Genomic DNA, 16135 nt, shown 5'->3' on the forward strand with positions numbered 1-16135 from the left:
TCTCTCTCTCTCTCTCCCTTTCTCACTCTCTGCATACACACAAGTAAGAACGGTCGCCCGATAGGGACAACAAAAAACCAACACACACGTGCACAACTGCACGACAAAAGTTGTAAATAAAAGCATGTTGCATGTGTATTGTGTTTGTTTTGACATTGCTGATTTGTATTTTCGTCGAGTTGTCAGTTTTAATGCCGAAGTAATGTTTTTGTAGCCGTCTTCATGTAGATTAAAATTTAATTTTTTGTTTTAAGAATGTTTTTCGTCGATTAAATGAACGAAACATGTTTAAAATTGAATCATACATCTCGCCGATTATTATAAATTATATAGACAAATATGTCAAAGATTTTCGACCACAAAATGCCCAGGTAAATAGATAACATTCGGCATTTGAATCAGTGCAAATTTTAGAATCGAATCGGGGAGGCGGCCGAAATGTTTTATGGATTTTCAACAGTGGAATTTGCAACGGTTGCTGTAATATTTTGTGCTTATAATTTCCAAGGTTTCACTGTGGGGTGGCGAGGTGGCCTTTCAAAATCTCGACATTCGATTAGACGTGTTACAAGAAGAACTTCATCTGCCCTTGAACATCGTCTCGGGCCACATCCACGAGCTAACTGTGCGGGTTCCATGGACAAAAATCGCTTCGGAACCCATTCAAATCAATGTCAATACCATCGGTATGTATCTTGCTGTATCAAATGACAGGGAATTTTTTTTGACAATTTTGAAGTCATTTTGAAATTTCAACACATTTCTAATCATTGCAGAGTTTGTTGTGAAGCTAAAATCGGGCGATGGCGAGAAAAAGGAAAAAGAAGAACCAAAACCACCACCATCGATCATTGCTCAAGAGCCACCCGGTTACATGGCCACTTTGATTAATAAAATAGCCAACAATATTTCCATCAAATTGAATAACATAATCTTTAAGTACATCGAAGATGACATCGTTCTGTCCATGAATATTCAGATGCTGTCAATCGATTCGGCCGATGAAAACTGGAATCCAGCATTCATCGATATCAATCCGGTGAAAGTTGTGCTCAAGAAAGTGATAAACATAAATGACCTAACGATATGTTTGGATAAACGAAATGCCCAAGGCAAAATTGATGTATGTTCCGAACCAATATTGTACCGTTGCTCATTGCAGGCACGCATGATTCGAAAATATAATCTTACAACGGCTCATCTTGATTCAATCATGCGCATCGATATTTTCACAGAGAATATCGACTTTAAAATCTCCGTGCAACAATTTCCAATGTTAATTCGAATGTATCTATTGGTTCAAATGTTACGTGAATTCCATGCGAATTTGCACGGTGCCAAACGAATCGGACAAGATGTAACAGCTGGCAGTGGACAAACGGATGATTATATCGATGCATCGTATACAACATGGATTTGGAATATGTTACCGGAGATATTTCCCGCATCCATCGATGAGGAACGCTTGGACACACAGGGACACATCTTTCACAATGGATTTTATGCCAAAAACGTCAACATTTCACTAAAGTCACAGGAAATAGTCGCAAACAGTATTATCCAAACGAATACCGTTTACAAGTACCATCCAATTCTCAAGATAACTTTGTCGGGTGTTTCATTCGACACGATCAGCATAGGGAAGAAGTGGACGAATGTCAAAGGTGGCATTTCATACATTGGCGTTTTTCCACTGGGCAATTGTACATGTGGCAAAAAGCACAATTTACCAACGATATTTTTGTCGGGGCATAAAAACAAAGCGGATTGTGAAACATTTCTGTCCGATTCGTTGAAAGATCCCAATAAAAATATGACCCCAACGCTGCTGTACGAGTGTGATTTTCAATCTCATTTGCTGCGTTACACCGAAGCCACACTACTCGCAACAACTCCGGCTCTATCAATCGATATCGTAAACTATCGACATACGATGGATGACACACGGTCATATGGAACACATTCGATAAGCAGTAGCGATCATGATGCAGTGACTGAAGAGTATTTTATGCGAGTTTTCTTCGGAAAATTCAATCTAAAAATCGATACAAGTTTGCTGCATTTGTACAATACACTGAATGATCAGTGCCAACAATACACGTATATTGCACCGTATTCAGTGACAAATCGATCGGAAATTTTATCACAGCTAACACCACCATCGACTGAGGATTATGAGTCACTGCTTGATTGCATTCCACTTCGAAAGACCTTTGTGTACCTGAACAAATCGTCGATTGAATATTACCATTTGAATGCGGATCATTTTCAAAGCAACGATGCCAATGATTTCAAGCAAATGCCTTTTATTTTGAATAATTTAAGTCGTGCTGAACTCGGTATCACCATGCCACTTTATCCGGAAAAATTGATAAACACCACGTGTCAACTGCCAGATCCAACGGAAAAACTGAAAGAGAATTGTTTCAATCGATACTGTGCGATCATTGAGAAGACTTCACTCGATATCATTTGCAATAAAAATCGATTTAGCGCATTTTCGATGTCAAATTTCAAGATAAATTATGATACACTCATTCAACCCGAACTTTGGAAAATGGTTCGAATGCAAAACTATACGTACCATATCATGGTGTCACGGTTTGAGCTTATGTTTAACAAGCCACAGTATTTACTCCTTTCACAACTGCTTGGAACGAGTGCAAAAGATGGCATTTGTGCGGACATTCCCGTGAAGTGTATTAAAACATTTCATGCGATCGATATGTGCCAAAGTGATTTACCAAAAATTGAATTGTGCGTGGTGAATTCCGAAGCATCTGTGATTTTAATCGATAATGTATTGGGTGTTAGGGCTAGTGTTGGCGCTATCGTTGGCTTCACTCATTCACCGGATCATCTGGAGAAATTTAATCCCAAAGAGACATACAAAGGTAAAAGTATTTTTTTCTCCAACGAACATTTTGAAGGCAATCTATTCGATTCCACCATCCAATATCCGATAAACGCGCTGAAAATTAAACATCCTCCAATTGTGAATATTGAACTACAAAAGGTCATAGTCAGTTTTGATTTAATGCTTCATCAATTCTTGAGCTATAATCTGCCATTTGAAAATTTCACAGGTAATCTAGAGACTTGGATTTTATATATAGAATTAATCGCTAAACATGTTTTGTCAATTTTCTTATTGATTGAAAATTCTGTTTTTGATCGGTCACGACTATTTTCCACCAACAGAAATTTCGAATGTGTCTGACGAAAAAACGCAAAAGAAAGTTCGCAAATCGAGCAAATTGAGCAAACCATTGTTACGTACCGAATCGGTGCATTCAAATTCAATAACAACGATGTCGATTGTCACATCTGCCACTCGAACTAAGGAACATGCTGATCAACAAAAATTTATTGAATGGTAAATACTTTGATGTTTTCAAGTTGAACGTACCTATACATCGAGAATCATGAAATTTTCATGAAGAAAAAGCTAAATACTTAAATTTATCTCTCCTAACCGAAGGTATGAGTTCATCAAGCAAACCATAGTCTATATCAATGCACAATCAGTGTTGGTTGTGTGTCCAAATAAGTGTCTGTTTATGGAAGAGGAAACGAGTACCCTAAAGTATTTGATTGAAAATGAAAAGAATGCAATGATGACGTTCTTCAGGTGAGTCAGACAGATTATACAGAATAAATTAATTTCCTGCATTAAATTTACCACATTAATTCTGTATTTTTTTCTCAAAGATTACCAAATCTGGCGATTCACACAACAAAGTTCAAGAATATTCAAAATGTTTTAAAAAGCAATTTTCCCATTGATTTGACGGAAAATTGGATGCTCGGTGTAAATAGTTTCCCATGGAACATCGAGCTGAACGATTTCATCTGTTTCACAGTAACGGCCAATGGTCAACAAACATTCTTGCCCAGTGTAAACACGAAATTAACGTTAGACCTAACGAAAAAAGACAAAGAGATCGGAGCATCTGGCGAAGAGATGTCGTTTGTGATTCACTTAGATACGACGCCAATTCGATTAGTGCTTGACTCTGCTCAGGTTGGTTCGATTTATTTTTAATTTTAAATATTCCAAAAACTCATTTCAATTCACTCGTTCATTCACTATGGCAGATCAAACAAATTTACAATTCGCTCAATACCATAATGCTGCAAAAGCCGAAGAAAAAGCAACTCAGCCCACTGATTGAAGTTCCGGCCACATTTTATGACACACAAATCAATGATTTCTTCTGTGAAACAACAAACAGCGAGAAATCAAGTGAAGATGTCATTTCGAATGTAGATAAAAACACGTCAAAAATTCATTGTTTGATGCAGTGGACAATCACAAAATTTACACTGTCACTAAATGATTCCAGTCTCTGTAATGAAGTTGAGCTGTTAATCGATCTAGAAGATATCATTGTGAGTATTGACAAACAGAGCTCATACACGAAAGCCAAAGCAAAATTCGGTTCGATCAACGGAATGCGTAAAAAGAAAAACAAAACCACCGGTGAATTGGATGTGTTGAATATGATTAGTCGATCGGATGCGTTGACAGTTGAATCGCAAGAGACATTTTTGGAGATTGTCGCAACGACGGCAATTGCATCGAATGTGCACAGTCGATGGGGAACGGCAACGAAAAAAGTGATGGGATTCAGGAATGATATTGAAACTATTACCGAAATTATGATCACCATGCAATCAATCGACCTGAAATTAGAGGCCGATGTTCTCTCTGTGATACTTAATATTAATGAAGAGATACGTAGCGTCAATTCAACTGGCATTCAAAGGGACGAATTCGAAGGTGAAAATAGTTCAGGGTATTGTGTTCGAGATCTTCCTCTGCTATTTTTCGATTGTAAAGGACTTCAGCTGTGGCTGCCCAACACCAACGTAGGAAGCGCAACGGAATCGAATGTTTTAATTGTTAAGGTTGGTTTCTTCTGATTTGTGTATACCAAGAAAATATTACTATATTTTGGTCAATTTATAACAATGAACATGATTTTTAAGATGACAAACCATTGTAAAGTCTCTCGGGTGGACCGTTATAATGAATGAAAAATAAACTCAAATCATTTTCAGATGAACGCTATAAAAATAGCACCATCCGTGGAGAATCCTGTGATACGGAAACCGGTTCGTGAAGATATCTATGTGAAAGCAGCTCAATTGCGAATGATAAACACACCGGGCTCGATTATTGAAGATCGACAATATGAACTATTGTTGAAAAATGTTTCCATTTTCACCGGCAACTGGGATGAAATCCTGCAATTTACCTGTCCAGTTAATGTAATTCTTTTCGATCGAAACGTTTATTTTAGAATTAATTAAAAAAAAATGAACCAATTTTTGTTTCAGAATGAGAATCCGGCATTCGATTGGAACAATCAGACTGAAAAGCCTTCCTTAAACATAAATACTATTTTTAACGATTGTATACTGTCTATTATTTATGCACCGGCAATCGTATTTCAAAATATTGTCGTCTGCGGCCAAGCGCTCGAATTCAATTGCATCAGCGATTTATGCTTGAATTTGACATTGAATGATATTGACTTGCTCAATGATTTACGGCTGAAGTTTTCAAATGTATTCAGGTAACTTGAAAATCATTTAGTTATTTTTTACTCCGTTCTATTCAACTTATAACCCAATCAGTGAAATTTAAATCTGTATTTTCTTCTTTTGATAAATCCACAGAGAAAGAATGGTTGATGGGCGGGAAATAAAAGCAAAGCGGCAGTCGTTGCAAAGAACCGACAAAACTGCCCATTTCAGAGCGATCAATGACCAATTTGACAATCACTTGAGCGATTCTGGCTTCAAATCCAATTACAATCAAGACAAACGGAAATCGAATGATAAGTTGAGCACACATAAAATCGAAGTTCCACACATGTTATCCTTCGTTGGCGGTGCCTTTACTGTGCAGTTGTATGAAAATGCGGTAAATTAGAGAAAAAAAATCCACTTATTCGGTTGAATTTCCAAGCTTATTTCACCAAACGATTTTGAATGCTTCGTTTTGTTTCCCTTTAGGAACCATCATCTGTTCAAAATGTTCCTTTGGTAGCATTGCAAACGATGCAACCGAACTTCTACTGTGTTCAGGATTCGGCTGAGACAATTGAACGCTTATCAATATTCAATTTAACACTGAAGTTGCACAATCAGAAATTGTTTGAACAGACGGCTGTCGAATTTGGTGACGTTATATTTGACACACATAAAGGCGAATTAGACGAAACAGGCATCGCACCAGCTCTATTCGAATTCCAAAGAGTCACAAATCGAAGTGAAAATAAAAATGATATCAAAATGCTTTGCAATGTGCGAAAGCCAATCCAAATCAAACTGACGCCGACAAGTGTTGAGAATTTGTTTAGCTTTAAAGAGACGATGGAACGTGTTTTTCACAAAGACAACAAAACCAATGCCCGGGACAATGAACAACCAATTCGCCATCTGAACAATATCAAGGAGCTTCGAAAATTGATTGGCGGTCCAAATAGCATTGAATTTAATATGACCAAAATTTCGATCAATTTCATGACATCGATGGATCGTGTCGTGAGCCTATCACTGTTCAAATGGAACAACAAAATTGGCGTGCGTGAACGATTGAAGCAAATTACATACTCAACGAATATTGATTCAGTATCGATCAACACACAAAATTCAATGCTACTTAATCCATCTGTAATGGCATTTGAATGTGTTTTATCGCAGGAGAAATGGAGCAAACGACTGGTGATTTCAACGAATTTCACCTCAAATATTATTCATTTGCAAATTAATCCAAATGATTTTTGGACATTTGCCAAAGTTCAACTCGACTTTTGGTCGTGCATCAATCGACGATTTAATACATCGACTACAGAGTTAAATGGAAACCCGCTGAATCCAAATGAAAATAGTGTAGAATTCAATGGCGAGAATTTAAATCCATATGATTTACCGCGAATAACAACATCCAATAGTCGTACCAATGAGGAATATTTCCAAGATGATCTACGGTAAATTAGCCGATTATTTATATAATGAAGCGTAATTTTTAATAAGAATTTAATAAGACCTTTTTATATTTAGACTGGGAACATTTGAATATATCATTGCCACTGGAGAAAATACTCTGCCTTCACCATATCAAATTTATTTATTGAACAGCGGAGCAAATATGCAAATTTGTTGGCGATATCCACACCCGAGAACGATCAATTTCATTCAGATTTATCCCATTCCGGGACAGGTAGATTTTATGCAATTTTATATTGTTAAATTTTCAGAAAAAAAAATATTCCTAGAAATGTGTTCATTTAAAACGTTTTTCTTCGTAAAGAAATTGAAACATATTTTTTTTTGAGATTTTTCATTGAATTTTCGAAAGAAACAGAATTTGTTCAATTTAATAGAATGCCACGTTTGCGCCCATTTTCAGTTTGACATCAATATGAAGTGCCAACTGGAGTATTTCCAAGAGTCCCACAACACATTTTTCCCATACGTTTCGTTTGTGATTGGCAATAAAAAATCATATGAAGTTAAATTGCCGAAGCAAAAATTGACTGCATCTGTATGGCGAATAGTTTTAACTGAACCGGTATCATCAATGACTTACATGGAGCCGGATGAAGCAAATCCTTTGCAAGATTTCCTTTCACCGCGAACAATCATCGGTTTCATTCGAATTGATTCGATCTTCAATGTGGAGAATGTTCCAAAGTTGCAGGCTAATTTCAAAGTCAATAAAGTGGCAGTTTCGGTATTGAATAGCTGTGTCAATGTGCAGTCATGCTCGCCCAATATTTTGTCGCGTTACACATTGAAAGTTGAAGAGCACACTGACGTCACACAAGAGTTTTGCCAAGTGAATTTCGGGAATATTAATGTCAACATCAATTTGTATGGCGATATGCAGGCGAAATTGTACAACGAATTTACATTTGGTGTGAATATATTCGATTCGAGCTACTTGAATATGATCCCACTTATCGATACCGTTTCAATTGGAAGTTACATTGAATTCTCTGCTGAAAATCATCCCAGCATACTGCATTTGACAGCTGATAAGCTGAGCGTAAAATATGGCCCGGCCACCGGTTGTGCTATCGCAACAGCAAAAAGTGTTTGGCAAAATACACCGATCGAGACGCAGATGCCGATTATGTGTCGCCTCGTCGTTTGCAATTCAATGTCTGCCTCACTGAAATTCGGCCAAGATTCAACCGAAGAAACAATTTGGCTACAGACAAACGAATGCTTCTACTATGCATTCCGCACGGAAAAATCACCGCAAAAAGTGCGATTCTCAGTTAAATCGGAGAATAACATCGTCGAAGTATCCGAAGCATTCTCATTGAACGACACCGATGAAATGAAAATGTTAAATGTTGCACCAAACAAAATGCTATTGGTGACCACCCGCAAGTTGTCGACAACGCAGAAACAAGTGGTTATAAAAGGACAAATTGAATTGATGAACATGACGAAAGAATCATTTCAAATCCATTACAAAGATAAAACGAAACTGCAATACATGGATTCAGAGAGTTCAAACACAAATCCTAGCGTCATTTTGTTGCCATCGATGTGCAGCGGTTCGTTTTTCGATGGATGCGATGATTCTTGTGACTCGTACATTCGACTGCAACTGGTACATGAGAACGCAAATGGATGGTCAGGCGAAATACCACTTGGAAAACCGACCTCAAACATTCCATGGCTGGTCAAAGTGCCGCTGAAGACAGAGCAAAAGTATGCAACGTTCTCGGTGAGAATTCACACGGAATACATCGGCGAACGAATATCGGGAAAATTACAAGCGAAACGCATCCTGATTGTGTTATGGCCCTTCTTCACCGTGCGATCGTTGATGCCAATGCATTTCAATATTCAAGACAAGGAACACAAAAAATCGTACACGATTGATGGACGTGGAGCGTGCACGGATTTACAAATTGCCGGAACATTCGATACAGAACATGAATTTACCTTCGATCTTGGGTAATGTTCAAACAAAATGATGCTGTGAATGAATTTATTCACTAACCCCATTATTTCTGTCGTTTCAGTCATGAAAATAAAGAGTTCAACAACCTAATTTTGACCTACAAAAACATTGACAAGAGAACCTTCTTCTCAGTACCGATTCATTTCAAAACCATCAATGAAATAATCAAAGAATTGGACAAACCCAGTGAACTGAAATGGCCTTGCCGTGCCGAAAGAGAGGTAGCAAGCATTTTTTGAATTTTTGTAAAATATTTTCTTTAATAATTCTCTTCTTCGATTTTTTTTTCAGTTAAATATTGATCGCAAAGCAGCATTAGAAATATCCGCAACTCCAATTTGTAAATTTTCGGCTAGCCGCAGTCTATCTTGTGCGATGGAACTCAACTTTACGCCACCGTGTCTGTTGATAAATGGTTTGGGCTTTGAAATTTTCATCATTGAGCCCATGAGTGAAAAAGAGTGTTGTGTGCAATCCAACTATATCATCATACCCATGACAATTACGGTAAATTGCCACTAATATGGTTACAATTGCCTAAATTAAATTTTCAATAAGTGAATTTTCAATTGATTTTTTTTTTGAATTTTCATTTGGAAGATAAAATATTTCTTTATTATTTGGAATTCAGATTTTTTCTCTTTTATTTATGGCAATTTTATTAACTACCTTTTAATTTGCTCGCAGACTGGTTTCCACATAAAATTCCAGTGTCGGGATGAATGGGTGACAATGCCAAAGATTCGATTAACCGAAGAGAAAAATTTGTCTCGTCATACATCTTACTTTTTACCAGAAAATGGAACCACAACTGTCGTCGAAAAAGTGGCCAACAATCTTTTTGTCAAATTCTGTCTGAGCTCTATGAATGAAAACAATACAAAAGTGTTATCAATTCAATCACATTTTGTGATGTGCAATTTTTCCAAACATCAACTAAAGTTCCATGCATTTTGTATTCATCGCAACGAGAAACTTTCGTACAACGACGTCGTGAAACTACTCACCGAAAAATCAAAACCAATGCCAATTTTAGATTATCATCAAACTGTAGACAATACGTAAGAGAATTTTCAATTTTATTTTTATTTTTTTCCAAATTATTTTATTTTTAAAACTATATTTTTTGTCATCTCTTTTTTTTTAAATATAAAAAAACCACTATTATAGATTCAAAGGCTGTGGCTGTACAATATTTTGTGATATTTCCCAAAAGACGTATAAATCGCTGAATAACATGAAAGATTTGAACTACTACATTGTTGTTGGATCTGATGATAATATTCAAAACTATTCGTCACCCATTTTGATCAATAAACCAATCAATCGGACTGCATTCGGAATACAATGCAATGACTCAAATGTAATACTAGTTTCTAGTATTTTTAAACCATTTCTTTTCTTCTGAATATTTTTTTCAATTTTTTTTTCATTCAATGTCTCGTCGAAATCGTACCTACATTTAGATTGAGTTGCTCAATTTTAATAATATTTTTTATCATGCTTTTCATACTTAAATTTTAGATTTCTTTGGCCGCTTCGGTGAACCAACACAATGATCAATTGTACATATCGATTTATGAGGATCGTTTCCCATTCATCGAAATCGATAATCAAACAAATATCGTGATTTTTGTGGCTGAAGCGGATTTTGCCGATTTTTCCAAAAGTCTTAAGCCAAAGAAATCGATTCATGATGACAATTTCCAATGCTATTGCACGATACCAGCCTATGGTCGCATGAATTTTGCACCTCCATCAGTAAACGAACGATTCCCTGAGAAACACAATGCTAATGTTCATCTGATCTTTGGATGTGGAAATAGTGGTATGCGAAAGATTTGAATATTTCTTTTGGAAAAAAATTGTAAAACGAATATTTTTCGTTGAATCATCAGGTGGTGACGTTCAATGGTCCATTCCCGTCGAGACAAACAAAAAGGATGAAAAATATTTAGCGCTACCAAATTATGGAGATATCAAATTGACGTCGTACAGTGTAAACAAGACGGTGAAAATTTTGCTGGAGCACATTGATTTTGTGAGTGAACATTAAAAAATGCATTTCTTAAATTCTTTTTTTATGATCTAAATTTTTCTCATTTATTTTCTCTTTTACTCGTTTTTATCCCACAGAAGAAAGAATTCAACGTGAAAGTGGTTCATACAAAATTGAGCAGTCCAAACAATAATTCCAACAATGATTTAATGAACTCACCAACCGAAAGAGGTTCGGCCACAGATGTGCAACGCATTCGTCAACCAAATCGAATGAGCTCGGTGTCGAAAACAATTATTCACAACTTTATGGCAAATATTTTCATCAAAGAAGTCAATTTGGTTTTGTACGACGATCACAAAGACAATTTGAGCAAAAAGATCAACATTGCTTCAATATTTTTCGATGATTTCATAGTTTGCTATGTGGAAGAGGTAATGCGTGTATGTTCGCAATATTTTGAAGAATTAATTTTATTACATTTGAAAATTTTAGGAGCGAAAGCTTGAGTTTGGCTTTGGAAACATTCAAGTAGACAATAATTTGTATTCGACGGGCAAATACGATTTCCCGGTGATTTTGTGCAGCCAAAATGAGTCTAAAGTAAATAGTAAAAGCATCGAAGTAATTGATAAGAGCAAAGCTAGTTTGAGTACCTCAGAGCGATCGACAGCGATGCAAACATCATTTTCACTGCCATTGATGCGCGAAAATTTGTTCGAAAATCACATCGGTCATTTCAAAATTCTTCTGGAAGACACGGAGTTCAGTGCAAAGGAGATCATATGCAGCGTTCAACCGTTGCGTGTTTACATTGAGGACAAGTTCATAGCCGCTTTGTTGGACTTTGCCATTGAAAATTTGCCATCGAACGTAGTTTATGTACCTGATTCAAATGGGCGCGTGGAATTAAATGCGGGCGAAGTGCTGATACCAAAATTCATCAGCGAAGAAATTCTATCGTTCCTATCGGAGCCACTGCGATTGAATCGGCTGTGTATTAAGCCACTCAGCATTCTACTATCGGTTCACACGTGCATTAGGTAGAATTAATATTAAAATCAAGTAATAGTTTCAAAGGCATTTATAAAATGAATCATTTCATTTCCACAGAATGTACATCGCATTGGATCACAGTCCACTGCATTTCGCGCAGTTCGAGTACAAAAATATTTATACAACGACAATGAAGCTCGGCTATAACATCGGAATGCATTATGTATCCGATGCTATTTTCGGTGCCGGATGGGTAGTTGGATCACTTGAAATACTTGGAAGGTAATTGGTGGTCGTTTGCTCTTTAAATTTTTGAATGAATTCGTGTGAATTTTTCAAATTCATTGAAAATTTGAATGTGAATCATTTTCCCTTTCCAATTTTAGCCCAAGTGGTTTAGCTCGCTCTGTGTCAACCGGTCTATGGGATTTCGTTTCGATGCCAGTGCAAGGATTAATGCGTGGTCCATGGGGTGTTTTGCTTGGCATCACATATGGCTCAGCATCGCTGATTAAAAATATCACTGCGGGCACGGTAAATTCCGTTACAAAGTTGGCTGCATCAGTGGCACGAAATCTCGATCGTTTGACTTTGGATGATGAACATTTAGAGCGAACCGAAGCGATACGACGAATAAGACCATTATCAATCACACATGGCTTAAGTCAAGGTTTGACGGGCTTTGGAATTAACTTACTTGGTGCAGTTGGTGGTATTGCCAGGCATGCACTTGAAGCCAAATCATCTGTCGAAGTATTCACCGGACTTGGAAAGGGAATCATTGGTGTGGTTACCAAACCGATCAGTGGAGCTGCTGAACTATTAGCACTGACTGGGCAAGGTGTTTTGCATACGGTTGGTTTCAATGCAATGCCAATACCGCGAAATATCACCATCTCGAATGAATTCCAAATTCCAATGAGTTTAACCAAAGTTGCATGGAAAATCCTGTCGAAAATCGACTACAACGATTCAGTGTTATCGGTAGCCTTTGCTACAGTGCTGGAAAAAGATAAATCATCGGATGTCACCGTTGCCATTACAACGAAATTAATTTTGCTCATTCTGGATAGTGACAACGAATTGGCCACAGTTCTGCCGATCTCGCGAACAAGAGCGGTCATCGATCCAAATGACAATATACGCCTCATTTTAGCCAATAAAAGTGATGACGAAAGTCAACAGGTGAGATTTGTTGGACAATGGTTATGATGCATCCAAATTCGAGCATTTCTTGAAACTCTTTTGCATCAAACAAATCGAATTATTTTCTACCGTTATTTTTTCTCTTTCTCTTTTTTGCGCCACAGTTCCACCGACAACGAATCTTACAGTATTTATCAAAAACTCATGTGCAATCATCGGATAATCGCTCGAAACTGGAAGAAGACAGTCAAATGAACTACATAAATGATACAAAACGGAATGTTTTGATATGCAAAGATTCGCAAACGGCTCTATACTTGGCGAAATACATTCAATTTTTGTATTATTGTCTGAACACCAACCAAAATTAACCGCAATCACAGATAAATAAATTATGATTTCCTTGTTTTCGCCTAATGGAAAGCAATAAAGATTTAAAAAAGGAAATTTATTTAAAAATTATGAAAAATCGTTTTGCTAATGCATTGAAACAATAAATCAAGCTTGAACAATACAAACAGATTTAGAGCGTTTTGTTCTGATTTTTTATTTGGTAAAATTGGCAAATATATTTTACTCGAAAATACTTAGAGGATTAAACGCCCACATCTTTATTGCAAAATCAAGGGAATCGACCGCGAAATCGACCAGAACGACCAAATCGTCGTAATCGTCGGATTCGTTTCGATGCGGTTGCAGCTGCATAAATAATGAAGTAATGCCGACCGCGTTCTCTACCCGAGTAAATTTCATTTTGATCAATTTGCATTTGATTTATTACACAGAGACAGAGCTGTAATTTGTTTATTTGTTTTTCTTTTTTCTGTGATCTGTAGGAAGTGCCAGTCGGACCCACAAGTACTATTCTATAGTGAGTATCACATTTCTGTCGCCAATCTCAAATTTAAGCAATGTTTGATCAAGCAATTTCGAATCTATGTGGTCATTGCTTTACCTTTAGTCTTAAAATATGCCTACTTTTCCATTTATCATTTGTTACTAGTTTCCATTAATTGCCCACTCTATCAGTTCGTTATATTGCTATTAATTTCATTTCTTTTTACAGGTAGTCCAATACGAAATTTAATTTAATGAAATGAACAAAAAACAAATATGAAAGTGCAATTGATTGTTTTTTTTCCACAATTTTATTATTTATCCTTTGGAAAAGCAGAAATTTTTACACTCGGACATTTAAAATATTTTTGCGTTTATTTTTGTTTTGATTAATATGATTGGAACCAACTGGATTCGATTTCATGAAGGTAGTATGCTTTCTCAAGATTTCTGGAAATACTAAAGAATTAAACTAGAAACTTGAATTGTAAAATTCCATTTTAATGCACACGATTTCAAATGAAAATTTGTTCTAGAAAAGTATGTTACTAATGAGTTTAAAAACTTAATTTTAACCGAAAATAACATTGATGAGATAGCCTTCTTCTCATTTCAAAACCAAGAATCAGGGGAAATCATTTTTTTTCATCGAAATTTCCATCCTTTCGATAGCATATACACTGGGTACAGTTATATTTTATCACGTGACATTTGGATCATTTTCAATCGAAAATACTCGGCCATCGTAGCAATTTGGAGTTTAATTTTGTTTATCAAATTTTGATATTGTATCATATAGCTCCAGACGACGCTGTTTTGAAACCGGAATTTGCTCTCTGACCTTTTGGACCAGGGTCGTGTCTGCAAACAGAACAAAATGGACTCGAATTCATTGCAAAATAAAATATGAAAAACATTTGGATTGAAACCAGTTTGAACTGGAACATTTACCAAGATCAGCAACAATTGTTTCTTCACCGTCTTGTGCCGACCTGACAATTTTGGCCCATGGATCGACGACCATTGAATGACCCCAAGCCACATACTCAGATGACACGTCTCGAGCTATTGAAATTAAAGCAGAATGATCAAAGAAATTTTCCTAAAGTTTTACCGCACTTTTTGTTTCTCTGTGCGATCCTCGCATACCTGGTGAAACGGTTGCGACAAAGAGTTGCAAGTCATTTGCACGAGCTCGCTGAAGCAATTCCCAATGCAATGGACCAGTCGTCATATTGAATGCAGCCGGATAGAGGAGCATGTCACAGCCTAAATGTAGATTGAATTGTTTGTTACATGGCTGCTGATGCAAATGATTCTATTCTCTCTGTTCAAATACCATTATTCCGGTAAATTCGTGCCAGCTCTTCAAATCGAATATCATAGCATATTCCGATGCCAATTTTGAAACCGTCCAACTCCAAAAAGGCAAGCTTATTTCCTGCTGACAATGTTTCTGATTCCTTGAAGCGTATACCTCCTTTGACATCGATGTCAAACAGATGCATCTAATCAAAATGAATACAAATATGTGGCACAAGTGGTTGTTGATCAATTTTAGTAAACGTGCGTACCTTGCGGTATTTGGCGATTAAATCGCCAGACGGAGACCAGATAGTACAAGTATTATACAGTTTATTATCGCTATTATCACGTTCAGGGATCGTTCCACCGATCAGAAACACATTCAATTCTTTTGCAATGTTCGCCAATGCTTTGCTTGTATCACCGTCGGGTATATTCTCTGCATACTCGTTGAAATATTTAGTGCCATAGGGCGAATTGAAGCATTCTGGCAATGCAACCACTTTTGGTTTATCCTTCTCGACGGTTTTCCGGATGCTATTGCATGCATGAGTGATATTCTCCAGCTTATTTTTGCCGATTTTCATTTGAATCAATGAAATTCGCAATGCTAAAAATGATCAAAACACACAATTTCCATGAAGATATTTTGTATATTGACATTCGAAAAGAACAACAGAAATACCTTTGCTTAAGCTCTCCATTTTCTGTGGCAATGATCAAATGACAAGCGAAATTTGGAAAATAAATCAGTATATTAATAAAAAATTACTGATAAAGTTTATCGCTGAATTGAATCAAAGACAAATACAATGGAAGAGCAAAATTCAAAAACTTATCAATTTGACAAGTAGACC

At 36.6% G+C, this 16135-nt stretch overlaps 2 protein-coding genes across 2 annotated transcripts; one reads left to right on the top strand and one right to left on the bottom strand.

The window, feature by feature from the left end:
* Positions 1–41: 41 nt before the first annotated feature.
* LOC129578348 (intermembrane lipid transfer protein VPS13B) lies at positions 42–13658 on the top strand. The gene is made up of 24 exons (XM_055466755.1): positions 42–371; positions 509–686; positions 777–3086; positions 3202–3376; positions 3482–3631; positions 3712–4024; positions 4099–4911; positions 5065–5274; positions 5344–5582; positions 5686–5932; positions 6025–7001; positions 7075–7234; positions 7424–8988; positions 9057–9216; positions 9287–9502; positions 9683–10056; positions 10166–10358; positions 10520–10823; positions 10894–11036; positions 11132–11428; positions 11490–12037; positions 12108–12272; positions 12377–13175; positions 13301–13658. Exons 1-24 carry the CDS (start codon positions 285–287, stop codon positions 13505–13507), a joined length of 10830 nt encoding a protein of 3609 aa, XP_055322730.1. The 5' UTR covers positions 42–284; the 3' UTR covers positions 13508–13658.
* Positions 13659–14261: 603 nt separating this feature from the next.
* Positions 14262–16124, bottom strand: LOC129578354 (omega-amidase NIT2). The gene is made up of 6 exons (XM_055466765.1): positions 15964–16124; positions 15548–15888; positions 15313–15481; positions 15123–15242; positions 14925–15038; positions 14262–14834 (listed from the first exon to the last, which is right to left on the bottom strand). The coding sequence occupies exons 1-6, from the start codon at positions 15980–15982 to the stop codon at positions 14734–14736; spliced, it is 864 nt and encodes a 287-aa protein (XP_055322740.1). The 5' UTR covers positions 15983–16124; the 3' UTR covers positions 14262–14733.
* Between the last annotated feature and the right edge of the window lie 11 nt (positions 16125–16135).

This window comes from Sitodiplosis mosellana, unplaced genomic scaffold (genome assembly GCF_009176505.1).
Source record: "Sitodiplosis mosellana isolate CC-2019 unplaced genomic scaffold, AAFC_SMos_1.0 Smas_scaffold_6226, whole genome shotgun sequence".
Classification (NCBI taxonomy): Eukaryota; Metazoa; Arthropoda; class Insecta; order Diptera; family Cecidomyiidae; genus Sitodiplosis; species Sitodiplosis mosellana.